Raw genomic sequence first — 27579 nt, 5'->3', positions numbered from 1 at the left:
ATGCTGGGGGGAGGAAGGCACCTCAGGGACGGGATCAGCCAAATCCCAGCTCTGCACAGGCCCGAATCCAGCCACTGGCCTCAAGGCGGACCAGGAACCCATGGGCAGCATCATGGAGTGAACAAGGAGCTGGACAAGTGTGCAACCAGCCAGCAAGTGTGCAATGAACTGGGGAATGTGTGATCAGTGTGCAATGGGGCAGCGAGTGTGCAATGAACTGGGGAGTGTGCGATCAGTGTCCAACTGGCCAGCGAGCGTGCAGTGAACTGGGGAGTGTGCGATCAGTGTGCAATGGGGCAGCAAGCGTGCAAGGAACTGGGGAGTGTGCAATCAGTGTGCAATGGGGCAGCGAGCGTGCAATGAACTGGGGAGTGTGCGATCAGTGTGCAATGGGGCAGCGATCGTGCAGTGCACTGGGGAGTGTGCGATCAGTGTGCAATGGGGCAGCGAGCGTGCAGTGCACTGGGGAGTGTGCGATCAGTGTGCAATGGGGCAGCGAGCGTGCAGTGCACTGGGGAGTGTGCGATCAGTGTGCAATGGGGCAGCGAGCGTGCAGTGAACTGGGGAGTGTGCGATCAGTGTGCAATGGGGCAGCGAGCGTGCAGTGCACTGGGGAGTGTGCGATCAGTGTGCAATGGGGCAGCGAGCGTGCAGTGCACTGGGGAGTGTGCGATCAGTGTGCAATGGGGCAGCGAGTGTGCAATGACAACACCCTGTGGCAGTGAGTGTGGAAGGAGCCATCGAGTCTGTGACGAGTGTGCAACGATAGTGCAAAGGGTCAGCGAGTGTACAAATGCGCGTGCATTGCCCCGCCCCCAACACACGTGAGCGCTCCCAGACCCCAGCAGGAGGCGGGGCCTCGCCCCTTTCTAGCTCCTCCCATTGGCTGTCCCGGCCGGCAGTCAGGCGGCCAGGGCCCTGATTGGCTCCTCTCGGCCGGAGGGGCGGGGCCCCGCAGAACCTGGAAGCGGAGTCGGCAGCAGGAGCCGGCGCGGGGCGGCGGACCAGGGTGAGAACCGGGATCGACCCCCGCGGGTGGGGGAGGGGCCGTGGGGGGAGGAGCGCCCCCCGCGGTGGGGGGGCGACCCCCGTGGTGGGCGGGGCGACCTCCGCGGGTGGGGGGCGGGGCGACCCCCGGGGCCGGGGCCGTGGGGAGAGGAGCGCCCCCCGCGGGTGGGGGAGGGGCCGTGGGGGGAGGAGCGACCCCCGCGTTGGGGGAGGGGCAGTGGGGGGGCGGGGCGACCCCCGGGGAAGGGGGAGGGGCCGTGGGGGGCGGGGTGACCCCCGGGGAAGGGGGAGGGGCCGTGGGGGGAGGGGCGACCCCCGGGGGTGGGGGGCGGGGCCGTTCTCGGGGGGGGGGCTAGGCGGGGCCAGTGACCTTTGCCCCCCCAGGTGCAGCATGTGGCCGGAGCTGCGGGGGGCGCTGCGGGGCGCCCTGGGCGAGGTGCTGGGGGGGGCCCCGCGGGGGCTGCCCCGGACCTGGGCGCCGGCCGGACGCAGGGTGAGTGACCCCGGCCGGGCACACGCGGGGCGGGCGGTGGGGGCCAGGGGCTGCGGGGCCGTCGGCCTGTCACCAGATGCAGCCCCCCGTCCCCCCCGCACCTGCCCGTCCCCCCGTCCATCCGTCGCCGTCCTTCTGTCCCGTCTCCGTCCATCTGCACCTGTCCCCCCGTCCGTCCCATCCCCATCCGTCCCCCCCTCCATCCCTCCGTCCCCCTCTCCGTCTATCCACCCACCCCATCTCTGCCCCCCTGCACCCGTCCGTCCCCCTGTCCATCTGCGCCTGTCCGTCCTTCCGTCCGCCCTGTCTCCATCCCGTCCCTCTTCAGCCGCCCGGCCACTCCGTCTCTGCGCGTATCCGTCCGTCCACCTCGCCCTGGGTGTCCGACCCTTTACAGCAGGGCCACCCCCTCTCTCAGCTCCGTCCCGTCTCTGTTCTTCCCTCCGTCCATCGCCGTACGTAGCTGCCCCTCTCTCCGATCTCCATCTCCGTCCATCCCACCCCCCGTCCGTCCGTCCCTCTCTTCCACCGCCGTGTGTATCCATCCGTCCTCCCGTCTCCACCCCGTCCATCCGTCCCTCTCTTCCCGGTGTGCATCCATCCCTCTGCCCCATCTCCGTCCATCCCACCCCCCGTCCATCCGTCCCTTTCTTCCACCGCTGTGTGTATCCATCCATCCTCCCATCTCTACCCCGTCCATCCGTCCCTCCCTCTCTTCCCGCTGTGTATCCATCCCTCCGCCCCATCTCCAGCCATCCCAGCCCCCGTCCATCCATCCCTCTCTTCCTGGTGTGTATCCATCCGTCCTCCCATCTCTGTCCATCCCACCCCCCGTCCATCCGTCCCTCTCTTCCACCGCCGTGTGCATCCATCCCTCTGCCCCATCTCCGTCCATCCCACCCCCTGTCCGTCCGTCCCTCTCTTCCACCGCCGTGTGTATCCATCCGTCCTCCCGTCTCCACCGCGTCCATCCGTCCCTCTCTTCCACCGCCATGTGTATCCATCCGTCCTCCCGTCTCCACCGCGTCCATCCGTCCCTCCCTCTCTTCCCGCTGTGTATCCATCCCTCCGCCCCATCTCCAGCCATCCCAGCCCCCGTCCATCCGTCCCTCTCTTTCCGGTGTGCATCCATCCCTCCGCCCCATCTCCAGCCATCCCAGCCCCCGTCCATCCGTCCCTCTCTTCCACCACTGTGTGTATCCATCCGTCCTCCCGTCTCCACCCCGTCCGTCCGTCCCTCTCTTCCCGGTGTGCATCCATCCCTCTGCCCCATCTCCGTCCATCCCACCCCCTGTCCGTCCGTCCCTCTCTTCCACCGCCGTGTGTATCCATCCGTCCTCCCGTCTCCACCCTGTCCATCCGTCCCTCCCTCTCTTCCCGCTGTGTATCCATCCCTCCGCCCCATCTCCAGCCATCCCAGCCCCCGTCCATCCATCCCTCTCTTCCACCGCCGTGTGTATCCATCCGTCCTCCCGTCTCCACCCCGTCCGTCCGTCCCTCTCTTCCACCGCCGTGTGTATCCATCCGTCCTCCCGTCTCCACCCCGTCCGTCCGTCCCTCTCTTCCACCGCCGTGTGTATCCATCCGTCCTCCCGTCTCCACCCCGTCCATCCGTCCCTCTCTTCCCGGTGTGCATCCATCCCTCTGCCCCATCTCCGTCCATCCCACCCCCCGTCCATCCGTCCCTCTCTTCCACCGCCGTGTGTATCCATCCGTCCTCCCGTCTCCACCCCGTCCGTCCGTCCCTCTCTTCCACCGCCATGTGTATCCATCCGTCCTCCCGTCTCCACCGCGTCCATCCGTCCCTCCCTCTCTTCCCGCTGTGTATCCATCCCTCCGCCCCATCTCCAGCCATCCCAGCCCCCGTCCATCCTTCCCTCTCTTCCTGGTGTGTATCCATCCGTCCTCCCATCTCCGTCCATCCCACCCCCTGTCCATCCGTCCCTCTCTTCCACCGCCGTGTGTATCCATCCGTCCTCCCGTCTCCACCGCGTCCATCCGTCCCTCTCTTCCCGGTGTGCATCCATCCCTCCGCCCCATCTCCGTCCATCCCAACCTCTGTCTATCCGTCCCTCTCTTCCCAGTGTGTATCCATCCGTCCTCCCATCTCCACCGCGTCCATCCGTCCCTCCCTCTCTTCCCGGTGTGCATCCATCCCTCCGCCCCATCTCCAGCCATCCCAGCCCCCGTCTATCCGTCCCTCTCTTCCACCGCCGTGTGTATCCATCCGTCCTCCCATCTCCACCCCGTCCGTCCGTCCCTCTCTTCCCGCTGTGAATCCATCCCTCCGCCCCATCTCCAGCCATCCCAGCCCCCGTCTATCCGTCCCTCTCTTCCACCACTGTGTGTATCCTTCTGTCCTCCCATCTCCGTGTCTCTCTCTACTCGTACTTCTCTGACTCTCCGGTCCCGCGCTCGGTGCTGTATCCTCTTGGGCCCATCCAGACCCTGTGAGGGCTGGCCCAGTAGCCGGTTCTCCTCCCTGCCCAGGTGGGTGAGAAGCCAGTAGTGTTCCCACCCTGACGGCCTCACGGAGGGTGCAGTTGGACGCTGGCTCTTCCCCGTCGCCCTCCGGGCTTCCGCAGGGGAAAGGGCGGGGTGGGTTGGTCCAGGCAGTGCCCGTGACCTGCCGGGTGCCGTGGGGGCGTGTGAAGGGAATTCAGGGCAAGCTCCTCTCACACTTGTGCACGGACGCACGTGCACGGACTCACACTCGCGCGTGGACACGCACAGACGCATTCTCTGATTCTCCTGTTCCAGGCAGGAGTCTGGGGGCCCCAGGACCTCGTCCCAAGAGAGAGAGGTGGCACATGGGGTCCAAATGGGGCCCCCCAGCAGCCCCCAGGCGTGTCTCTGTTAGCAAGACCCCCCACAGCTCCCAGGGCTTCTCCCCCCCCTGCCCACGGCACGTGCCGGCACCAGGGGCTCCGGGTGCCCCGGTCTTGGCCCCGGCCGGCTCTTCCACCGAGATGCGGCCCTGGGAGCCCTGGCGGCCGATGACATCCGCAGAGCCCGGGAGGCCAGGCGGAAGATGGGCCCGGAGGAGCCGGCTCGGGCTCCTAGGCAGAAGGTGAGGAGGGGTCAGTAGGAGATGCTGGGGGGAGGGGGGTGCAGGCACAGCCAGGCCTTGGCATGCAGGGCGGGAGTGCTGTCTGGGGAAAGGGGGCTGGGGGGGTGTCTTTTAATTGGACTCTTGGTCCAGGACAGGCAAAAGGGGCTGGGGCAGGGGGTGCTTGGGACACCTGAAAGGGGCCTCAGCACGTACTAAAGTCCTGGGCGTTCCAAGGAGTGCGCAGACCGACACAGGGAGAGGGGAAACCGAGGCACGAGGCGGGGCAGGGACGTCCCCAGGGTCACCGGGCAGGGGCAGTGGTTGAGCGTGGGAACGGAGCCCCCGCGTCACAGCCCTGCCCCCTCCCCCGCTGGACACGCTGGCCCCACAGCCCTGCCCCTCTTCTCTTCCCGCCAGCTCAGCGAGAGAGCCCGGGAGCGGACGGTGCCCGCGTCACGCGTCGGCCGGCTCGCCAGCTTCGGAGGTAGAGTCCGCGAGAGCCCGGGGCTGGGGGGGGGTCAGTGTCCCTGCCCTGGGGAGGGCGTGGGGGGGTCTCCCTCCCTCCCTCCCTCCTGCCCCCTGCTGGACGGGCCGGGCCGGGCCGGGCCCTGCTCTGTCCGTGCGTGTTGTATCACCAGGGGGTGAGATCACTAGCGCTCCCCGCTCCATTCTAGTGCTATGTGCATGTACTGGGGGGGCCTCCTGCCCCCCTCGCAGCCCCTTTCCGAACGCAGAACGTGACCCCCCTGGGGACTGGCCAACACCCTCTGCCAGCAAGGGGCTAGCGCACCCCACGTCTCAGCCTGGCCAATGGCTCCCCCTGTGCGGGATCCCCGGCCGTGCCCCCTCAGCCCCCCCCGCGGGGTCCCCCGCTGCCCAGCCCCCCAAGGAGCAGCCCTCTGACCTGTGCCTCTCTCCCCAGGTCTGGCGGTGGGTCTGGGCATCGGGGCCCTGGCAGAGGTGGCCAAGAACTCGCTCAGTGGGGAGAAGAAGCCAAGGGGTAAGTTGTGGGGCTGGCTCCTGCCTGGCTCTCAAAGGGGCAGCCCTGGAGACTGGATCCCTGTGGCCCATATACCTCTAGGGGGTGGAGGGGGCTGGGGAGGGGGTGGGGGGAGCTGGGACAGGGGTCAGAGGGAACTGGATTGCTGGCCCATTGATCTCCCATGGGGGCCGGTGGCTGCTGAGATGTGGGTGTCAGTCCCCCAAGGAACTAGCCCTAGGTCCCCGCACCCCCCACCTCACTCCCTGCCCCCTTTGCGCAGACAGCAGCAGCCCCGTCCCAGGCTCCAGCCCCTTCCTGTCGGAGGCCAACGCGGCGCGGATCGTGGACACGCTGTGCAAGGTGCGGGGCGCCGCCCTCAAAATCGGACAGATGCTGAGTATCCAAGGTAGGCGCCTGCCCGCCTGGCCCCCCCTTGGCCCTGGCCCCTCAGCCTTGGGGGAAGGGCCCGTCCCTGGAGGGGTGGGTGTGCACAGAAAGCCCCCCACCCTGCATGCCGGGCACGCGAATGTCACGGGCTGGGTGTCAGTGATGCTCAGGACCCGCAGGCTGCTCTAGCTGACATAGGGGCCCAGGGTGTAGAGCAGGGCGGTTAGAGCTGTAACCCCCAGGGCAGGGATGGGGGACAGGGAGCCAGGCTCTCTGGGTTGGGCTGCACAGGGGGGCTCTAGTCTGAGCCTGGCTGCCTCTCCTGGGGTGTGGGGGGCGCGTCTGGGCCCGGGAGCACCCCGCTGAGCAGCCGGCTTCTCCCCACAGATGACAGCTTCCTCAGCCCGCAGCTACAGCGGATCTTCGCGCGGGTGCGGCAGAGCGCGGACTTCATGCCGGCCTGGCAGACCAGGGTGAGTGAGGGCCGCCCCACGGCGTGTATCCCGGGGGAGCCAGGCACAGCCCGGCTGCTGCTGCAGCGTCCTGCTGGCGACGGGACTGAGATCCCCCAGGCCTGTGGAGCCGGTGCCCAAGAGATGAGATGCTCCGGCGTGCCCCCGGGGGGTGGCTGGGCTGGCCCGGGGCAGGGCGCCGGCTGAGCCTGTCTCTCCCCCCCCTCGGCGTTTCAGAGGGTGCTGGCAGAGGAGCTGGGGCCGGACTGGCGGGAGAAGGTGGCCTCCTTTGAGGAGACACCCTTCGCAGCGGCTTCCATCGGCCAGGTGCACCTCGGGGTGCTGCGCGACGGGACGGAGGTGGCCATGAAGATCCAGGTGAGCAGCCTGTGCCCCCCAGCACCCATGGGTGGCAGCCTCAGGGTACCCAGGGCCAATTACAGAGGGAGCATCAGGGAGGGGTTAGAGCGGAGGGCTGGGAGCCAGGACTCCCGGGTTCTCTCCCTGGCCCTGGGAGGGGAGTGGGGTCTAGTGGTTAGAGCAGGAGGGCTGGGAGCCAGGGCGCCTGGGTTCTCTCCCTGGCTGTGGGAGGGGAGTGGGGTCTGGTGGGTTAGAGCAGGGGGGCTGGGAGCCAGGACTCCTGGGTTCTCTCCCCCTGGCTGTGGGAGGGGAGTGGGGTCTAGTGGTTAGAGCAGGGGGGCTGAGAGCCAGGACTCCTGGGTTCTATTCCTAGTTCTGCTACTGCCTTGCTTTGTGACCTGAATCAGCTCCCTTCCCTTCTGGGTACCTCAGTTTCTGCTGAGTGGGGCAGTGGCCCTGGCTGATCCCTGGGCAGGGGTTGGGAAGGGCTCCGAGCTGGGGGGGGCCTGGCGCTCCCCGCTCCGTTCTCCAAGCCAGCGCCTCTCTCTCCCTCCCCGCAGTACCCGGGCATAGCCCAGAGCATCCGGAGCGACGTGGAGAACCTGGTGGCCCTGCTGAGGCTCACCGTGGTGCTCCCGGCAGGTAAGGGTCTGCGCCGGGCCCGGGGGGCGGGGAGGCGGGGGCGTTACCCAGCGTCTCGCCTGCCCCCTCCCCTGGGCGTGTCCTGCTATCCTGGGGCTTCCTTCCTGACCCCGCCAGCCTGGGTACAAAGTGCCCCCTTCCCTCGGGGGCTACATCGCCTGCTGCAGGCAGAGGGGAGCCTCCCCGAGTCCGCAGCCTCACCCCACCTCCCCCGCCCTCCCCAGGCCTCTTCGCCAACAACACACTGCAAGTGCTGCAGAGAGAGCTGGAGTGGGAGTGTGACTACCGGCGCGAGGCCGATTGTGCCCGGAGCTTCAGGTACCAACCGCGGGGCCCCTGGGCAGGGTCCTGGCTCCCCAGCCCACATTCAGGGCAGCATGCCCGGCTCCGGCGTCAGCGGGACGGCCCCCGGGGACTCCGTGTCCCGGCATGCCCGGCTCCGGCGTTAGCGGGGCGGCCCCCGGGGACTCCCGTGTCCCGGCATGCCCGGCTCCGGCGTTAGCGGGGCGGCCCCGGGGACTCCCGTGTCCCGGCATGCCCGGCTCCGGCGTTAGCGGGGCGGCCCCGGGGACTCCGTGTCCCCGCATGCCCGGCTCCGGCGTTAGCGGGGCGGCCCCCGGGGACTCCGTGTCCCGGCATGCCCGGCTCCGGCGTCAGCGGGACGGCCCCCGGGGACTCCGTGTCCCGGCATGCCCGGCTCCGGCGTTAGCGGGGCGGCCCCCGGGGACTCCGTGTCCCGGCATGCCCAGCTCCGGCGTTAGCGGGGCGGCCCCGGGGACTCCGTGTCCCCGCATGCCCGGCTCCGGCGTTAGCGGGGCGGCCCCCGGGGACTCCGTGTCCCGGCATGCCCGGCTCCGGCGTCAGCGGGGCGGCCCCCGGGGACTCCGTGTCCCGGCATGCCCGGCTCCGGCGTCAGCGGGGCGGCCCCCGGGGACTCCGTGTCCCGGCATGCCCGGCTCCGGCGTTAGCGGGGCGGCCCCCGGGGACTCCGTGTCCCGGCATGCCCGGCTCCGGCGTTAGCGGGGCGGCCCCCGGGGACTCCGTGTCCCGGCATGCCCGGCTCCGGCGTTAGCGGGGCGGCCCCCGGGGACTCCGTGTCCCGGCATGCCCGGCTCCGGCGTTAGCGGGGCGGCCCCCGGGGACTCCGTGTCCCGGCATGCACGGCTCCAACTGAGCTAAGCCACCTGTGGGCTACTCCTTGGCCCCCTTCTAGCAGGGCTGCCCGGACCCCTAGAAGCAATGTCCTGCCAGCTCAGAGGTGGGGGCCTGGTGGCTTCCTGCCCCTGGGGGTAGTGGCTGGGGGCTCCTGGCTGGCAAAGCGGGGGTATCCAGCGGCATCCTGTTGCCCCCCCAGGCAGCTCCTGGCCGGCGACCCTTTCTTCGAGGTGCCCAGGGTGGTGGGCGAGCTGACGACACGGCGGGTGCTGACCATGGAGCTGGGGAGCGGCGTCCCCCTGGATCAGTGCCTGGAGCTCCCCCAGGACATCCGGAACGAGGTGAGCTGATCCAACGAGCACGACAGCCGGGCTGCCCCCCCAGGGGGATGGGGGCTATTGGTGAGAGCAGGGGGCTGGGAGCCAGGACTCCGGGGTTCTCTCCCCAGCTCTGGGAGGGGAGTGGGATCTAGTGGTGAGAGCAGGGGGGCTGGGAGCCAGGACTCCAGGGTTCTCTCCCCAGCTCTGAGAGGGGAATGGAGTCTAGTGGAGAGAGCAGGGGGGCTGGGAGCCAGGACTCCTGGGTCCCATCCCTGGCTCTGGGAGGGGAGTGGGGGCTAGTGGTGAGAGCAGGTGGATGGGAGCCAGGACGCCTGGGTTCTATCCCAGCTCTGCCTCTAAGCTGCTGTGTGCCCTGGAGCCGGTCCCCATGTCTCCAGGTCGGCAGAGTGGGGATTATGACCCTGTGGGGCAGGCCCTGGCTGGCTCCATGCTTGTGCAGCGCCTGGCGCGGCAGGGCCCCCGATCGAAGCTACCATAACTGCGATCCCAGGGCCCGGCCTGCCGGTGATTCCCTTCCCCCGCTGCCCCCCCAGATCTGTCACAATGTCCTGCGCCTCTGTCTGCGGGAGCTCTTCCAGTTCCGCTTCATGCAGACGGACCCCAACTGGGCCAACTTCTTCTACGACGCACGCAAGCACCAGGTGGGGTGTGGGCCCCGGCCGGGGGAGGGGAACCATGGGGGGGGCACGCTCTGCAGGACAGACTGGAGCCAGGGGGGCTGCAGGAGAGCGGGTGAGCCCATGCCAGCCTCCCGGGGGTGGGGGGATCTCCCCGGCCCCCTTTCCACAGTTCTGCCCCTCACGGGGCTGCTGGCTCCAGGGTCTCTGCTGGGAGCAAGAGTCACACCAGGGCCCCCCCCCCACCCCGGAGGTGGGGTTACCGTAATACACATAGTAATTGCCCCCCAGGACCCTGGCTTTTAGGAGCTACCCTAATACATGTAATAGTTGCCCCCCAACTCTGGCCTTTAGGGGTACTGTAATATACATAGTAATTACCCCCCTGGCCTCTATGGCTACCCTAATATGCATAGTAGTTCCCCCTCCATCCCATGGGGCGCATCGATCCCAATCCACCCAGTGCTCTGCGGCTGAATTATTCATCGGGTCCTCTCTCCAGCGAGGAGCTCGCAGATCCGCTCCGTGGCCCGGGCAATAAAAAATACATCAGCTAAAAACCCCTCTGGCCGAGCGCCAGGCAGAGCCCCAGCCGCCGGCGAAGGCCAGCTGAGTACGGAGCATTCTCAGGGCCCAGCAGCAGCAGCGAGTTCCATAGGTGTGCGGGGTGGGGCCCTGCTCGAAATCAGGCGATCCTGACTTTTCCTGGTGTGGTGCCCGTTCCCGGAGCAGGCCTGAGCCGCAGCCCAATGCAGGCAGCCCCCTAAGAAGCTGCCCGGGGCTCTGAGCCGCTGCTGTCGTTCGTTACAGGTGACCTTGCTGGATTTTGGAGCAAGCCGGCCCTTCAGCAGAGAGTTCACCCATCACTACATCGAGGTATGGGCGCGTTCACCTGGCCGCCCACCCCGCAGGAGCCTACCTGTCTGTATTGGGGACGTCCTGGCTGCTGCCTCGGAGCCCACGGGGTTAGAGGCAGAGGGGGCAGGGGGCTAGGGCGCTGCGTTGATGGGACACCTGGATTCCCTTCCCAGCTCTGGGCAAGTTAGCGCCCCGCCCCGTGCCTCAGTTTCTCCTCCCACCCTGTGTCTGTTCAGACTGGGAGCTCTTTGGGGAGGGACCGTCTCTCACTCTCTGTGTGGTAGCTGGTGCTAAGGGGCCCTGATCTCGGTCGGGGTCTGTGCTGCCCCCAATGCGACGGGGGGTGCTCTCCCCTGGCAGTCGGTGCTGGCGAGCGGCACAAGGGGGCGCTGTGCTGCAGGGGGCAGGGGCCAGCAGGGGCGGGGGCTGGCAGTCAGGGCTGACCCTAGGGCGGCACTAGGGGGCGTCCTGCAGCTTGTTCTCACCTGGCCGCTCCCTGCCGCAGGTGGTGAAAGCTGCAGCCGAGGGGGACAGGGCCAAGGTGCTCCAGAAATCCAAAGACCTGAAGTTCATGACGGGCTTCGAGACCAAGGTGAGCGGTTGGGCTGGGTGTGTGCTGGGGGCCAAGCAGGGACTCTGTGGGTGGAGAGTCAGGGGCGCTGGGGGGCCAGGCTGGGCTGGGCTAGCAGGGGCTGCGGGTCAGGAGTGAGGGGCACCGGCAGAGCTGGGGGGCCCAGGGCCGGGCTAGCAGGGGCTGCGGGTCGAGAGTGAGGGGCACCGGTAGAGCTGGGTGGGGGGCAGGGCCGGGCTAGCAGGGGCTGCGGGTCGGGAGTGAGGGGCACCGGCTGAACTGGGTGGGGGGCAGGGCTGGGCTGGCAGGGGGCCGCGGGTCAGGAGTGAGGGGCACCGGAAGGGCTGGGCTGGCAGGGGCTGCGGGTCGGGGGTGAGGGGCACCGGCAGAGCTGGGTGGGGGGCAGGGGGCCGCGGGTCAGGAGTGAGGGGCACTGGCAGAGCTGGGTGGGGGGCAGGGCTGGGCTGGCAGGGGGCCGTGGGTCAGGAGTGAGGGGCACTGGAAGGGCTGGGCTGGCAGGGGCTGCGGGTCGGGAGTGAGGGGCACTGGCAGAGCTGGGTGGGGGGCAGGGCTGGGCTGGCAGGGGGCCGCGGGTCAGGAGTGAGGGGCACCGGAAGGGCTGGGTGGGGGGCAGGGCTGGGCTGGCAGGGGGCCGCAGGTCAGGAGTGAGGGGCACCGGCAGAGCTGGGGGGAGCCCAGGGCTGGGCTGGCAGGGGGCCGCGGGTCAGGAGTGAGGGGCACCGGAAGGGCTGGGCTGGCAGGGGCCGCGGGTCAGGAGTGAGGGGCACCGGCAGAGCTGGGGCGTTCTGTGTAGGAGTTTGGCTGGTCCAGTAGCTGACCCTGCCCCCCGGTGCCCAGGAGTTCGAGGAGGCGCACGTGGACACGGTGATGATCCTGGGGGAGGCTTTCTCCGCCCCGGGGCTCTTTGACTTCGGGGCCCAGAGCACCACGCGGCGCGTGCAGGCCCTGATCCCCGTCATGCTGCGCCACCGTCTGACGCCGCCCCCCGAGGAGAGCTACGCCCTGCACCGCAAGCTGGCCGGCTGCTTCCTGCTCTGCGCCCGGCTGCGCGCCCACGTCCCCTGCCACGGCCTCTTCCAGGAGCTCTACGGGCAGTACTGGGCCCGGGAGCGGGGCGCCTAGCGCCAGGGCAGGGCCTGGGACCCCAAACAGGACCTCCCTGCACCCAGACCCTAGCTGAGCGGAGAGACCGGAGCCCTCGCTGCCGTGGGCTGGGAGCTCGGGACCGGCTGCGCCCACGGCCCTGCCACGCCGTGCCCGCGAGCATCGCGGTCCTGTCGCCGCTCCGTGCCCATTAAATCCTGGCATCTGGGCTGGGCCTCATCAGTTTCTTCCCCGCCGCTCCCCCATCCCCGAGTCAGGTACGGATTCCACGCCCCCCCGCCCCCCCCCCGCTACTGCTGCTCCCCCCAGAGAGAGCTGCAGGGGGGCAGGGGCTCGCCCAGCTGGAGGGAGACAGGGTGGCCCAGTTGGTTAGGGGGCATTTGGGGGGCAGAGTCCTGCTGCCCCCAGCTGGTTCCTGCAGAGCCAGGCAAAGACATGGACGCAATTCCCATTTTAGGGTCCCCCCCATTGGGCCCCCCATCTTTGCAGCTCCTCCCCCGCAGCAGGGCCAGCCTCCCCCCCCCAGCTCTGCAGCATCCCGGTGTCCCACATTCAGGCCCCGTGACAGCAGGAGCTTTTGGTCTCTTTCCAAGGCTTTGATCTTGCGTCTTCAGCCCCCCCGCTGCAGCTTCCCCGGCGGGGCGGGCAGGACTGGGGACAATCCAGCCCCAGAGCAGGGAGCGAATGGGGCCAGGCCATGAGGGAGCCGATTCCGGGAACTGCCGGGGATCCTCCCTTCACAGCCAAATCCCCAGGGAGCCTGGCCTGACGGAGACGAGCTCCCGGCCGTGTGCCCGCTGCCCCCCCCGGGAAGCCAGCTCCGGCTGCCGTCTCTGCCAACTGTGGGAGCTGGTACTTCGCCCTGCCGGGCCCCAGGCAGACGAGAGGGGACAGGCCCGTGCCCCATTCCCTGCCCCCCTGAGCCGGCCCGTCCCCCGCTGGGGTCAGGTCGGAGCCAGCGCCCCCTAGAGGGAAAAGGCCCCGTGGCCCATTCCTCAGGAGCAGGCAGCTGGTTTTAATTTGAGCGTTCGTTTCCGGCTAACGTCATGGCAGCTCCCAAGAACACGGCAGATTTTCCCACCACAAGGACGTGCAGAACCCAGCTCCAGATGGTTCGCTTTCCGCAGCTCCGCCCGGGCGGCCGCGGCCGGACCTGACTGTCTCATGCTGACAGAATCCCTTGGGTCACAGTCCCAACGATAGACCCCGACCGAGATCAGGGCCAGGCTCTGCCCAGACCCCGAGATCAGGGGCCTGTCGGGCCGGGTGCTGCCCAGACACTGGGTGGGACAAGCCCTGCCCCAAAGAGCTCACCGTCTAACCAAAGAAGGATTATCTCAATTTTTCAGATGGGGAAACTGAGGCCCAGAGAGCCAACATGCCCACGTCGCCTGGGCGTGGAACTCAGCTCTCCTGAGTGTGTCCCCACCAGCACCTAGCTCGCTTCCCTTGGGCCAGCAAGATGGGCTGCAAGGTGGCGTCACACCCCCACCGTCCCCTCCCTCTCCGAGCCGAGTGCGGCCGGGCTGGCGGGGCGGCACCGTGGGGCTGGGGGTGGCCGGGTGACGCATCTGGCGGTGAGGCTGGGCCCTGGCAGCTGCTTCCTGGCCATGGGGTTGTTCACTGGTCTCTATTGGTAGTGGGTCCCAGCGCTGGGGGGCCTGGGAGCCAGGACCCTCGGATCCTATCCCCAGCATGGCACATTCATCCCAGGGCCACGGCGAACCTCCCCGGCCGCACGGCGGCTCATTCGTAGCCCAGCCCCCCTGGGCCCTTCATTTATTACAGCCCCCAACCTGTTGTCGCCTGTTTGACAGATGGGCACGACCCCCCCGAGTCCGGATTCCTGGGCCCCCTGTTCTAACCCCCAGACCCCACTCCCAGAGCCGGGGACAGAACCCACGAGTCCTGCCCCCTGTAGGGTGTTGCTCGCTGGGTTGGATCGATGCTCTGGCAGGGCGGGAGCAGCTGCAGGCCCGGGCTGGGCACGGGGCTGGGCCTGGGGGGGTGGGACAGGGGGCCACGGAGTCTAACCCCTGGCACGGGGGGGTCCCCAGGCACAACAACGGCGGTTGCCCGTGGCTCCATCCAGCCCGTGCTCAGCCGCCCTCTGTCAGGTCTGAACCGATTTAAGGGCGTCCACACACAACGGTGCCCCACTCCCAATTGATTGAAGCGGGGGCGGGGGGGGTCCCATCTCTCACTTGCTCTGGGCTGGTGTTCTAGTTGGTTGGGGTGAGACAGGTGTGTGTTGGGGGGCAGCGATGGATCCGCTCTGGGGGTTCGTTGTTCGGAGGAAGGTGGCCAAGAGGTAAAGGGGCCACCCGTCCCCCCCCCCACACCCTTGCCTCTGAGCACCGGGCCCGGTCTGGGGGCAACCCTTGTGCCTATCACTGGGTGGGGAGAGCTATTTGCATATGCATGAGCCTGGGGGCCAATGGGAGCAGGCTGAGGGACTCTTGCACCAAAAAAAGGGAGGGGTAGGTCAGGAAGGCTTATTTGCATATTAATGAGCCCAGCGGCCAATGGGAAGAGTCGGGGCGGGGGCTGAGGCCGTTTGTAAATAACGGGAGGAAAGGAGGGGGTTGCGGTCAATGCAGAGTTCATTTGCATATGCATGATCCCACAGCCAATGGGAGGGGAGCGGAGAGGCGCTGGGAAAGGCGCGGCCAATGTGGGGGCGGGGGCCGTGAGACCTCGCGCCGAGGAGGGCGTGGCCGAGCGTGGGGCTCATTGGCATATTGATGAGGCGGGGGGCGTGGCCAGCGGCTGGAATGCTCCCGGGGCGGGGGAGGCGGCGCGTGCGTGCGACACTGTAACCAGGGGCCGGGGCCGGAGCCGGAGCCGGGGGCGGCCGGGGGGGGCCGCTCGGTGCCTGCGGAGCCAGCGCCCGGGTAAGGACTGGCCGGGGGGGTCCTGGGCTCCGATCCCCCCCCCCCCCGCGCCTTGTGCACGTCGCATCTGCCCCCCCGGGGGTGCAGCCCCCCCCGCCATAATCAGCCTCGGAAAGGGGGGGGGGCTCAGCTCCGAAAATCCTGCCCGCCTCGGGCCGCCCCCTCCCGCAGTGGCGGCTGCACGGGGGGGGGCTCTAGCAAAGCGGGACCCCCCCCATCCTCTCCCCTCCCTGCGTTTATTACAGATCCCATCTGGGGAGGGGGGGTCATCCGACCGGACGGGTTTATTAGCCTGCGGTCTGCAGCGTGCTGGGGGGGGGAGTTCTGGGGGCCCCCCCACCCCTGGTGCTGGGTCCGGGCGGGGAGAGCAGCTGAGATGCCGAGGCTGGGCTGTGGGCCTGGCTTTGCCCTCCCCCCCCCCCCCCCGATTATTTTCTCCAAAGCCACATAAACGAGAGAGGGGTCTGTGTCCACCCCCCAGGGGTGCGGGGCTTTTGGGTCGCTCCCTTCCCTAGGCCTGCAGAAACTGGGGGGGGTCTGGGCCTCGGGTCGGGATGGGGAATTGGATTGTTTTTTGCAGAGCTGGGGGGGCGTCAGTGCTGGGAAAAGGGAAATTCCCCCTCCGCCCCCCCAAAAGGAGGGAGCCGCGCCGGGGAGAAATGTGTCATTTATTTTTCTAGCGTTTTGCAGATCTGGCAGGACTGTGGTTCGGGGCCTTGGAAACCAGAGGCAGCCGCCGAGGGGGGGCTGAGCGCTGGCAGATGGCGCAGGCTGGGCGATCGATCCAAGCCACGCGGGCGCGATCAATCGCCCCAGGGCGCCGTGGAACTGGGGGGCGCCCATTTGCACAGCGCCCCGTCTGGCGCGCCTGACGCCGGTGGGTTACGCACCGGTTTTGGATCGGAATCTGAGGGCGAGGGGTGATGCTATCCGGGGGGGGCGATAAACTCTTGCAAGTTCGCGCGTCTCGACGGGGTGCGGACGGAAGCGGAGCTGGTGCCCGGGAGACCGGATTTAGGGTCTCCCCACGGCCGTGCCCTGGTGCCCGCTTCTGCTGCAAAGAAACCACCCAAGGTCGGTGCCGGTTACCCGCCCGGGGCGGTTTCTTTCAGACACAGGAGACGGGGGTGTGGACCATCGGGGGGACCTCAGGCCGCCCCAGAACAGCCAGGGGAGCCCGGCGCACAGGGGAGCTGCTTCTGTGGAGTGCGTGGATGGGGAAGGGGCCGATATGCCCTCTCCTGAAAACAGCTAGTTCTTGGGGCTGCCTCCACGTCTGGGGGTGACCGATCTTTTGCGGGATGTGCCTGTCCCGGCAGGGAAGGAGGAGATATTTGTCACACCCAAACCAAGGGGGCTTTCCCCAGTGCAACCCCCCCTTCCCTGACCCCTCTGATCTCTGGCTCCGTGCCCCGCAATTCCCAGGCTGGGGCGTGTTTGCGCTGGGAACAGGTGGCGGCTGCAGCCGGCCTGGGGATGTGAGAGTTTTGCTGGGGAAGCGAGGATGTGGCGTATCCCAGGCAATGATCAAAAGACCCCCCCCTTCCCCCCCAGCCGCTTGCCTTAATCATGCGGCCCCTGGATGCTCAGTGACTCAGGAGCCGGTGGAGGGGGGCAGGGGAGTGGATGGGTCTTTATTTTCCCGGCTGCTCCTGGGAGGCCTTGTTGCGGTACGGATTATTCCCCCGCCGCGCCCAGGCCTGGCTGCCCGGGACCCCGGGTGTCTGCGTCTGGCTGGGTGCAGGGGCCAGCACGAGGGGGAGCTGTGGGGACTGGGGCTCTGGGGTTCTACCTCAGCTCTGGGCAGGGGACCCAGGCGTCCGGACTCCTGGGTTCGCTCCCCAGCGAGGCGGGGTCCAGGCGTCCGGACTCCCGGGTTTGCTCCCGGGTGCTCCACATGAAGGGGCTCAGGGATGAAGTGGTTCCCAGCTCTCTGGCTCGCCGTTCTCCGGTCGCGGAGCAGGGGTGACGTCTGGGAAGTGCTTTGAGGGGCGTTAGAAGCGTCGTATTTCTGCACAGTCCGAACACACTGGAGCTTGGTCCAGGCCACGCCTGGAACAGCAGGGGAGAGCTCCCTGCATAAACAACTGCCCCGCCCCAGAGTCGGCTGCATCTCGGCGCCAGGCGAGGGGTCCCTGGATAACTGGCCCCTGCACCCCACCCCAGAGACGGCTGCATCTTGGTACCGTTCAAGGGGGTCTCTGGATAACCGGCCCCCGCACCCCACCCCAGAGACGGCTGCATCTTGGTACCGTTCAAGGGGGTCTCTGGATAACCGGCCCCCGCACCCCACCCCAGAGACGGCTGCGATTCATCCTGTCTAGTCTGTACGGAGGCTGGGATCTCGCCAGGGGCCGTCGGGCTCTGGCGCTGAACTCAGGCTAGGCCCGGATCTTCTGCAGCTCAGCTGGAGGGGACAGCAGGGCCATTCGTGGGGAAGACACTGGGCCAGGAGCCAGGACTCCTGGGTTCAATTCTCAGCTCTGCCACTGGCTCCCTGCACCTCCCGTTCCCCACCTTATGCTGGGAGCTCTCGGGGGAGTCCTGGCTCCAGCTCCCCCACACCCCCGCTCTAACCACTAGACCCCCCTCCCCGCCAAGACCTGAGGATAGAACCCAGGAGTCCTGGCTCCCAGCCCTAGTCCCTACCTGCTTGATCACACTACTTCAGTAGGGATGTGGCCTGTTTCTCAGATCTCCTCCCTTCTGAATTCTCTCTCCCCACTGTGATTGCTCTGTGCCTTAGTTTCCCTGTGCAAATGGGGTGTGAATCGCTAGCTCTCTGCTGGGTCGTCCTCCCCATGGATCCCAGAGCCCAGCCGGGGTGGAGAGCGGGGACCGGGGCCTGGAGCGGACGGTTGGCAGCAGGGCTGATGGGGCAGGGTGGGGAGCGCTTGCCACGGGGGAGCGTACAGGAAGCGCTCCCATTCCCCGGCCCCTGGCAGAGACAACCGCAGAGATCCCCAGGGCCGGCCTGGCTGAGCTCAAGGAGCTGGGGGGCGGCTGGGTTCAAGGGGTCCCAGACGCCAGCCGGGAGCCGGCAGGAAGTTGGGAAACGATCTGGAATTATTAGCATCCGTTAGAGCCACATCGGAGGCCAGCTGCTGCTGGAGTCTCCAGCCAAAGGGGGTGGAGTGGAAGGGGAGTGGGGGCTAGTGGTTAGAGCTGGGGGGGGTCAGGGAGCCAGGACTCCTGGGTTCTCCCCCCAGCTCTGGAAGGGGAGTGGGGTCTAGTGGGTAGAGTGGGGGGAGATCTGGGAGGAGAGTGGGGTCTATTGGTTTTGGGAGGAGAGAGTCAGGATTCCTCGGTTCTATTCCAGGCTGTCAATAAGTCACTGTGGGGTAGGTCACATCCCGTGACTCAGTTTCCCTGTGACCAGCATAGCTCCCTCCCAAGGAGCTTGTGGGGCTGGATTGATCCACCAAATGGGGTCAGGAGCTTTGGGCCGAAGTTGCCTTGGGGAGGGGGGTTGGTGCCCTGCCAGGTACCCACAGAAATGCAGCTCCGCCCAGCCCACCCTGCGAGGCCTCATCTGGAGCTGATCAAGGACGGGGGCCGGCCTCGGAGCCCCCCGGAGCTGCCCCCACGGGCAGGGCTGTGTCCCAGGCCAGAGCAGGCCCCCAAGCTCAGCTCTGCTCTGGGGTCCCTGCCGGGGGGGGGGAACAGCACTGGCAGGCGACTGGCACGGTGGGGGGGGGTCTCCTGGTGTCCCCGGAGTGGAGCCGAGCCCCCAGAGCTGTGGTGGGGGCAGACGATGCCAGCAGCTGTGCTGCACGGATCCCTGGGCGAGGCGTCCGCTTGGCTCTGCTCCGTGGGCACGGTCTGGACTGGGTCCCCCCAGCTCCTCCCCTGCTTCCCGCAGGGCTGGGAGCTGGGCACCGGCGGGGCAGCGTCAGCCCCATGGGGGGGGCGTGAATGGGGAATATTTATCTCCCCCTCCCGGAGCTGGGGGAGCTCAGCCCTTCAGGGGGTGGGCAGGCTGGGCTGGTCCTGTCGGGGCTCCAGGGGCTGGGCTGTTATTGTAGGGTCTCCGGGGGCTTGTGTGTTATTGTAGGGTCTCTAGGCGTGTTGGCTCCGGGGGCTGGGCTGTTATTGTAGGGTCTGCGGGGGGCTGTGGCTCCGGGGGCTGGGCTGTTATTGTAGAGTCTGCGGGGGGCTGTGGCTCTGGGGTCTGGTCTGTTATTGTAGGGTCTCCGGGGGCTTGTGTGTTATTGTAGGGTCTCTAGGCGTGTTGGCTCTGGGGGCTGGTCTGTTATTGTAGGGTCTGTGGGGGCTTGTGTGTTATTGTAGGGTCTCTAGGCGTGTTGGCTCCGGGGGCTTGTGTGTTATTGTAGGGTCTCCGGGGGCTTGTGTGTTATTGTAGGGTCTCTAGGCGTGTTGGCTCTGGGGGCTTGTTTGTTTATTGTAGGGTCTCCGGGGGCTGGTCTGTTATTGTAGGGTCTGCGGGGGCTTGTGTGTTATTGCAGGGTCTCTAGGCGTGTTGGCTCCGGGGGCTGGGCTGTTATTGTAGGGTCTCTGGGTGGGGGGCTGCAGCTGGTCTGGTATTGATTTGATTCTCGCTAGTTTCACTTTGAATTCCAGTCCCTCCTGCCCCCACTTCCCCCCCGCCGCGGCCCCCGACACTGTCCAGCCTGGTCTGATTTGTCGGAGCCAGGACCCCGCCCCCGCCAGGAGAACTCGCCCTGCGCTTGATTTCACCAGGCTACTGCTGACGGGGTTAGGGGGGACTTGTCCCCCATTCTGTGGGAAGACACCCCACATTCCCTTAGCCTGCTGGGGGGGCGTCTTTTCCCCCTCCCCCCAGGGCTCAACACCCCAGCTCCCTGTGGCCGGACACCCCACGCTCAAGGGGGCGGGGGTATTTAGGGGGAGCAGGTGGGGGGTGTTCAGAAGATCGGGTGTGCAGGGGGGTGGGGGGCTGGGCAGGGGAGGGGGGGCGGGGAAGCAGCTGAGGAAACAAACCCCCTTGGCCAAATGTTTGCCCGGCCCCGACCTCCCCGCACGGCTCCAGCTGGTGTTGGGGGGGGGGGGGGGACAGCTGTCCAGAGCCCTGTGCTGATTCGGGTCAGCTGCCTCCCTCAGGGGAGGGGGGTTACCATGGGGCTGGGCCCCCCCCCCCCCCCCGCGGCCTTTTGTTCTGGCCGCCCTCAGTTGTCTGGGGCTGAGTTTAAATCAAGACCCCGATGTGGGCCTGGCCCCTCCCCCCCCCATTGCAGTCCTGGCCCCTCCCCCCAGGACTTCACCCCCCTAAAACACAGGCCTGGCCCCTACCCTTCCCTCCCCATCTTCCCCACTCCCCCTCCAACGCAGGCCTTGCCTCCCCTTGGCCCCATCGCCCCACTGCCCCCCCCCACAGCCCCCAAAGAGCCAGCCCTGTCCCCGCCCCCAGCCCGCCCCCTCCCTGTCCCCCCCAGGAGTCCCCCCAGCCCAACCTGCCCACCTCCCACTACCAGCCACAGCCCCCCCGTCTCCAGCCCCGACAATCTGCTTTGGGGGGGTTCAGGCCAAGTCGGTTTGGGGGGTGGGGGGTTCCATCTTGGCCCCTTTTGTGCCCCTTGTTAGGAGCTGGGGGGGCATCGTGTGGGGCACAGGCCAGCTCGGCACAGAGGGGCCCACAGCAGATGCCCTCTGTGAGGGAGGCTGGAGGGGGAAGGGGTTATATAGGTCCGTAGCACCACCCTGCCCTGCCAGGGCCCCGCAGCCCCCCCCCCCCCCCCCCGTGCCGTTCGTGTTTCGGGCACACCCTGAACCTTCCTGCATTTCGGGGCACCAGGGGCTGACGAGTGGTGGGAGCCCAGCTCGGGGAGGGAGGGGCTGAGTGTCTCCCAGGGGTGAAGAGGCAGCTCATGCAAACTGGGGGGGACCCCCGGAGATGGGGTGCACATTCCCAGAGTGATCCTTGTGTCTGTCCACATTGGCAGCTCCTGAGGGCAGTCCTGGCTCCCTGCCCCCCTCCTCTAACCACTAGCCCCCACTCCCCTCCCAGAGCTGGGAGAGAACCCAGGCGTCCTGGCTCCCAGCCCCCCTCCTCTAACCACTAGCCCCCACTCCCCTCCCAGAGCTGGGGAGAGAGCCCAGGCATCCTGGCTCCCTGCCCCCCATTCTAAGCACTAGCCCCCCCCCGAGCTGGGAGAGAACCCAGGCGTCCTGGTCCCGGGCCTGTTTGCAGTGGGGGCCCCCGGCCTCACGCCCGTCTCCCCCAGGCCCGGCGTGGCGCGATGAACAAGCTCCGGCAGAGCCTGCGGCGGAAGAAGCCGGCCTACGCGCCCGAGGCCAGCCGGCCTCACCAGTGGCAGGCGGACGAGGAGGCCGTTCGCCGGGGCAAGTGCAGCTTCCCCGTGCGGGTGAGTCCGCCGGGCGGGGGGCTCTCGCACGCCCTGCACGCCCTCCGCTCGCGCCCCGGCGCACTCCTGTGTGCGAGCGGCTGTCACACACACGTGCCCAGCAGGGTGCCCACCGGTCCGGGGGGGTCGCACGCTCGGCTCACACGGCCGGCACACGTGGGTCGGGGGTTGTGTTCTCAGCTTGCACGTGTGGGCAGCGGAGAGGCACAGGCTGGGGGGTTGCACGCTTGGCTTGCACGCCTACGTTCGCAGTAGCTCCCCTGGGAGGCACACGCGTGTGCCCCGGATTTGCACATCCCCATCTCGCACACGTGGGCCTGCTCAGCTCCTCCCCCTCCCTGCGGGGAACCCGGGGGTGGCGCTGGGCATGGTGGGTGACGGGGCACTTGGGCCTTGCCTTGGGGGGTGGCCTGGCTCTGACCTCTGCCCCCCGCAGTACCTGGGCCACGCGGAGGTGGAGGAGTCCCGGGGGATGCACGTGTGTGAAGAGGCCGTGAAGAAGCTGAAAACAGTGAGTGCAGCTGGCCTGGGGGCCGGGGGGGCAGATCTAGGCCAGATGCCCCCACCGGGGGCCCCCAGCACCTCCTCCTTCAACCCCCCTCTCCATCCTGAGTTTCCCAGCACCCCCTTCAACTCCCAGCCCCCCCGAGTTCACCAGCACCCCCTTCAGCCCCCACCAAGTTAACCAGCACCCCCCGCCAGCTACCCATCATCATCCCCCCATTAATCTCCCCCCAGCCTTGAGGGCACTAATGGATTTCTCCATTCTTTGAAGTGGTTCCCCCCAGCCTGGGACTCTGCCCCACCCCCATGGGGCAGAGGGCTCAGGAGCGAGGGATGGGCTGGGGGGGTTTCTAGTGTCCCCCCACTGACACCCCCCCCCGGTTGCAGAGCGGGCGCAAGTCGGTGAAGTCAGTTCTGTGGGTGTCGGCCGACGGGCTGCGGGTCGTGGACGACAAAACAAAGGTACGGGGGTGAGGGGAGGGACTGGGGATTGTGGGGGGCACGGCTGGGGGGGTTATGGGGCGGTTGGGAGCCGTGGGGGGGTCCTGCCACCCCCCAGCCCCCATGGTCTCAGTGGGAGCCCCGTGGACGTGCGGTGTCTCCCGCTGGGCTGAGGCGGGGGGGGGAAGCGGGGGGGGGGGGATGAGCTGCCCCTGTCTCATGCCCCCTCGCCCCCCCCCCCCCCCCAGGATCTCATCGTCGACCAGACCATTGAGAAGGTTTCGTTCTGCGCCCCCGACCGCAACTTCGACAAGGCCTTTTCCTACATCTGCCGCGACGGCACCGCCCGCCGCTGGATCTGCCACTGCTTCCTGGCCCTCAAGGACTCGGTGCGTGGCCCCCGGGGGTGCCCCGGCGCCCCCCCCCGCCCTGGCATGCCCCGCCCTGGCACGTCCCCCTGCCCCATCACGCCCTGCCCCGGCACACCCCCGGCACGCCCCGCCCTGGCACGCCCCCGGCACGCCCCCCGCCCTGGCACGCCCCAGGCGCCCCCCCGCCCTGGCACGCCCGCCCACAGCCTCCTGCACGCCCCCCCTGCCCTGGCACGCCCCCCCTGCCCCAGCACGCCCCGCCCTGGCATGCCCCCGGCACGCCTGCCCACAGCTCCCGGCACACCCAGCCCCGCCCCGGCACGCCCCCCCGCCCTGGCACGCCCCTGGCACGCCCGACCACAGCCCCCGGCACACCCTGCCCCGGCATGCCCCCGGCACGCCCCCCCTGCCCCGGCACGCCCTGCCCCGCCCCAGCATGCCCCCGGCACGCCTGCCCATAGCCCCCTGCACGCCCCCCCCGCCCCGGCACGCCCCTAACACCCGCGCTCGCTGGGTCTCGCATGTGCCCCGTTGCCTGCTCATGTTCCGCTGCGCCCACTCGTGCCCCCCCCGACCGGCCCCTGCCCCCCCCGACCGGCCCCTGCCCCCCCCCGACCGGCCCCTGCCCCCCCTGACCGGGCTCTGCCCCCCCTGACCGGGCTCTGCCCCCCCTGACCGGGCTCTGCCCCCTGCCGCAGGGCGAGCGGCTGAGTCACGCCGTGGGCTGCGCCTTCGCCGCCTGCCTGGAGCGCAAGCAGAAGCGGGAGCAGGAGTGCGGGGTGACGGCCTCCTTCGGCGCCAACCGGACCAGCTTCGCCCGCCAGGGCTCCTTCCGCGCCCCGGCCGCCCGCCCGCCGGACAGCCAGAAAGGTGACCGGGGGGCCGCGCCCTCAGCTCCTGCCCCCCAGCTCCGCCCCCCGTGTCTCCCGTCCCCCCGTCCCCCCGCGCCCTCAGCTCCTGCCCCCCAGCTCCGCCCCCCGTGTCTCCCGTCCCCCCGTCCCCCCGCGCCCTCAGCTCCTGCCCCCCAGCTCCGCCCCCCCGTGTCTCCCTTCCCCCCAGCTCCACCCCCTATGCCCCCCGTCCCCCCCGCGCCCTCAGCTCCTGACCAGCTCCACCCCCCCAGCTCCACCCCTCATGCCCCCCGACCCCCCAGTACCCTCCGGATTCCTACCCTGCCCAACTCTCCCCCACCCCCCAATACTCTCAGCTCCTGACCATCTCCGCCCCCCAGCTCTGCCCCCCGTGTCTCCCGTCCCCCCAGTTCCACCCCCTATGCCCCCCATCCCCTCAGCTCCTGACCATCTCTGCCCCCTCTCCCCCCCACCCCTCTGAGTACCTGCCCCCCCAATACCCCAAGCTTCTGACCATCTCTGCCCCCCATCCCTGCCCAGCTCTAACCCCCCCCAGGTAGCCGCCCCACTCTGAGTCCCGCCCAGCCCCCACTTTGCAAGCTGGGCGGGGGCCACTCTTGGTCTGAGGTGGGGGGACTTGAATGTGTGGGGGGAGGGAGGGAGGTTCGTGGGGGAGGGGGCCGTCCTGGGGGGAGGAGCCGAGGGCACCGGGGGGGGCGTGGTGGGGGGGGTCCACGGGGGGTCTCACCCCGACTCTCTCCGCCAGCGGAGGCCGCCCCCGCCACCACCCCCTCGGCGCCCCCCGGCCCCGCCCAGCCGGGCAGCGTCTCCCCGCCGCAGGGGGCCCCCTCGCCGGCGGAGAAGGGGGAGGGGGGCCCCCAACACGCCATCCCGCGTCGCCACGCGCCCCTGGAGCAGCTGGTGCGGCAAGGCTCCTTCCGCGGCTTCCCCGCCCTCAGCCAGAGGAACTCGCCCTTCAAACGCCAGCTCTCGCTGCGGCTCAGCGACCTGCCCTCCACCCTGCAGCGCACGGGGGGCTTCCCGGCCCGGGGCGCCGGTGAGCCGGGGGCAGGAGGGGGAGCTGGGGGGCCGGGGGCAGGGGAGCCGGGCGCGGGGGGGAGCTAGGCAGCCAGGCACGGGGGTCTGGGGGGGGAGCTGGGGGGCAGGGGAGCCGGGCATGGGGCCGGGTGGGGGTACTTGGACCCTAGGGGTGGTATCTTGGCTTCCGGCCCTTTAAGAGATGGGGGGCGTGGGGAGCCCCAGAGGGAGGGGGCCATACTGGAAGGGGGGGTGGTTTGCTCCGAGTTGCCCCCCCCAACTCTGCTCCCCACACCCCCCCAGTGCTGGAGCTGGAGTCGACCCCGCCCGGCGACAGCGACGGGATCAGTGCCCTCTGCAGCCAGATCGATGCCTCCTTCGCCCGCCCGCCCGCCGACCCCTTCAGCCCCACGGCCACCGACGGCACCGCCTCCCCCCCCGCGGGGCTCCCCCAAGGTACGGGCCCCCCCTCTGTGCCCCACTCCCTGTGCCACGCCCCCCCAGGTACACCGTGGTGTGCCCCGGGGGGTCCCCCCAACTATGCCGAGCCCCCTGGGGTGCCAGGCCCCTTCTGCCGCGCCACTCTCCTGGGGATCCCGCCCGGGGATGCCCCATACCCCCACTGTGCCAAGGGCACAGGGACAAGCCGTCCCCCCGAGGGAAAACCCCTATATAACCAGCCCCTGCCCCCCACCCCAGAGAAAGCCGATCTCAGCGCAGGGTGAGGGGTCCCTGGGGAGCCAGCCCCCCGTCGCCCTGCCCCGGCATTGGCATGCGGCTCGCTCCTGACGTGGGTTTTTCTCCTCGCCCGCAGAGCCGGCCGCCTGGGGCGAGCCCGGGGCGGGGGCCCCCTCGCCGGCCCCCCCGTTCCAGCCCGGACACAAGCGGACCCCGTCGGAGGCCGAGCGCTGGCTGGAGGAGGCGGCCCAGACGGCCAAAGCTCAGCAGCTGGCCCCTTCCGCGGCACCCGTGCCCGCGGCCCTGCCCGCCACGCTGCCCCCCCTACCCCGTGAGCTACGCCGCCGCGCCCGCCCCCGTGGGCATCTTCCGGCCGCCCCACATGCAGCCGGCCCACGTGCCCGCGGGGGCCTACCCGCTGGCCGGGCCCTACGGGGCGCCCAGCGTGCCCGTGGTGGGCATCACCCCCTCCCAGATGGTGGCCAACGTCTTCTGCTCCACTGCCCAGCTGCCGCCCTCGAACTCGGGGGGCAAGGCCGGCCCCTTCCCCCCTGCGCTGCGTGGCCCCGTGCTGCCCCCTCCCCCCCAGGCCCGGCCCAAGTCCGGCGGCGCCGCCCCCTGGCCCCCGGAGCCGGGCCAGCTGGGGGCCACGGCCCCCCCCGCCCGCCCCCCCCGGGCCCAAGCCAGACCCCTTTGAGGCTCAGTGGGCGGCGCTGGGGGCCAAGCCCCCCGGGGGGGCCGACCCAGTCAACCCCTTCGCCGGAGACCTGCAGAAAACCTTTGAGATCGAGCTGTGAGCTGGGGGGGGCCACCTGGGTCCCCGAGCCCCCCACTATGGAACTGACTATGGGGCCAGGTAGAGGTGGGGGGGATGTACGGAGACCCCCCCACCCCAGCGGAACCTGGGACACCAGCTCCTTGTCAAATGGGGGGCAGCCTGGGGAGGGGCCCCCAGGACTGCTCCCCCCCGCCCGCCTGCCCGCCCGCCCGCACCAGCTTTGCTGCTGGGGGCTTTGCCGGGGGGCCAATGCGGGGCTGAGCGTGGGTCCCAGTCCCTGGAGGTGGGGCTGGGGTCTGCTGAAGTGGGGGGGGAGCGTGGGGGTAAGGAGCCTTTCCTCCCCCCGGTGATGAAATGGTTAACAGGTCCCTAGCTGGCTGGCTGCAAAAGGGGAGGGATCCTGGGCTGTACGTTTTGGGGGTCTGGACCAGGGAGCACCCCCCAGGTCCGGGGGTGATCAGGGCTAACCCCCCCCCCCGAGTCTTATGGTCAGACCTGCAGAGATGAGGCCCCACAGCCCCGGGACTGGGGGCAGGTGGTGGGGGGCTGAGCGGAGGGAAAATGGGGTCCTGGGGGCCGGAATTGGCCTCCCCTGCAGGGAGCTGCCTCGGGGGCGGGGGGTTTGGTTCTGGCCTTTCCGACCCCATAGGCCTCTGCTGCAGCAGTGGGGGGGGGTCACGATGCACCAGCACCACCTACTGGGGGGTGATGTGGCCCCCCGGGTCCCTCAGCGTGGCCCAGATGGGGAGTCTGGAGGGAGGGGCAAAGCAGGGGTGATGCTAACCCTAAATCTTCTGCGGGGAGCTTCCCCCCCATAGGAAAAAACACCCAGAGCTGGAGCTTTTCCTGCCCAGACCCCTGGCTGGGCCTGGCCTGGGGGGTCTCAGGGGCCCTTGGCCAAGCGGGGCGGGGGGGTTGTTCCTGGCTCTAATTTATTGTCTTCGATTTTTAGTTCGGGGGCAGGGATGGGGGGGGGGATCCTGGTGAAGATGGGGGAGGGGCTCAGGCCAGGGTGCGATGGACGGACAGACGGGCGTGCAGTGCCCCAGATGCCCCCCCCAGCTGTCTGCCCTGATCCTGCCACAAGTCAAAGCCCGTGGGGGGGGGGTGCATTGAAGTGGCAGCTTGTCCCCCACCTGCTGGGCTGATGTAGGGGGGATATTGTGGGAACTGGGGGGGGGGGGCCTGGAGTGGGGGGACCAGACACCCCTCCCACAGGCTGTGTGGGGTCAAGGGCAGGGCCGGACCCCTGGGGGGCACCTGAGGCCTCTCATCCGCCCCACGGCCTGAGCAGCATGGCCTGGATTCGCCCCCCGTGGGCACCACCCGGAGGTGCTTCGTGGGCCCCGGGGGGCTGGGGCTGCGGGGGGGGGCAATGCCACGTCGCCCGGCTCAGTGGAGGCCACACCGTGGGTGCAGGCTGGGGCGGGGGGGGTGCCCTGGGGCGGGGGGGGGCAGAGCCACGTTGTAGGTGCACAGAGCCCTGGGGCAGGTGCTGGGGTGCAGGGAGGGGGAGGCAGCTGTTGTCCTGCCCCCCCCCCAGCCCTCCGGCTGGCACGGGCCCTGCACCGACCCCCAGGAGGCGACACCAGCCGGGGGGGGGGCGCGGGAGATTTTCTATCTTTATTTCCACACGT

The 27579-nt window shown here is 69.1% G+C and overlaps 2 protein-coding genes across 2 annotated transcripts; both read left to right on the top strand.

Annotated features, from left to right (window-relative positions):
• Positions 1-885: 885 nt before the first annotated feature.
• Positions 886-12251, top strand: COQ8B (coenzyme Q8B). The gene is given in 16 exon segments (XM_077840676.1): positions 886-1009; positions 1393-1501; positions 4262-4389; positions 4391-4571; positions 4971-5037; positions 5476-5553; positions 5816-5941; positions 6310-6395; positions 6612-6752; positions 7295-7376; positions 7601-7694; positions 8731-8872; positions 9406-9513; positions 10300-10365; positions 10853-10939; positions 11777-12251. Coding segments are annotated over 15 exon segments (1773 nt in total). The 5' UTR covers positions 886-1009; positions 1393-1399; the 3' UTR covers positions 12062-12251.
• Positions 12252-14874: 2623 nt separating this feature from the next.
• NUMBL (NUMB like endocytic adaptor protein) lies at positions 14875-26834 on the top strand. Its single transcript, XM_077840243.1, is given in 11 exon segments — positions 14875-14937; positions 21141-21281; positions 21718-21792; positions 22173-22247; positions 22475-22615; positions 23296-23467; positions 24215-24505; positions 24790-24942; positions 25301-25482; positions 25484-25819; positions 25821-26834. Coding segments are annotated over 10 exon segments (1692 nt in total). The 5' UTR covers positions 14875-14937; positions 21141-21155; the 3' UTR covers positions 25962-26834.
• Positions 26835-27579: the final 745 nt, after the last annotated feature.

The sequence above is a fragment of the Eretmochelys imbricata genome, chromosome 23, assembly GCF_965152235.1.
Source record: "Eretmochelys imbricata isolate rEreImb1 chromosome 23, rEreImb1.hap1, whole genome shotgun sequence".
Classification (NCBI taxonomy): Eukaryota; Metazoa; Chordata; order Testudines; family Cheloniidae; genus Eretmochelys; species Eretmochelys imbricata.
This window is presented reverse-complemented; position numbering and strand designations above follow the sequence as displayed.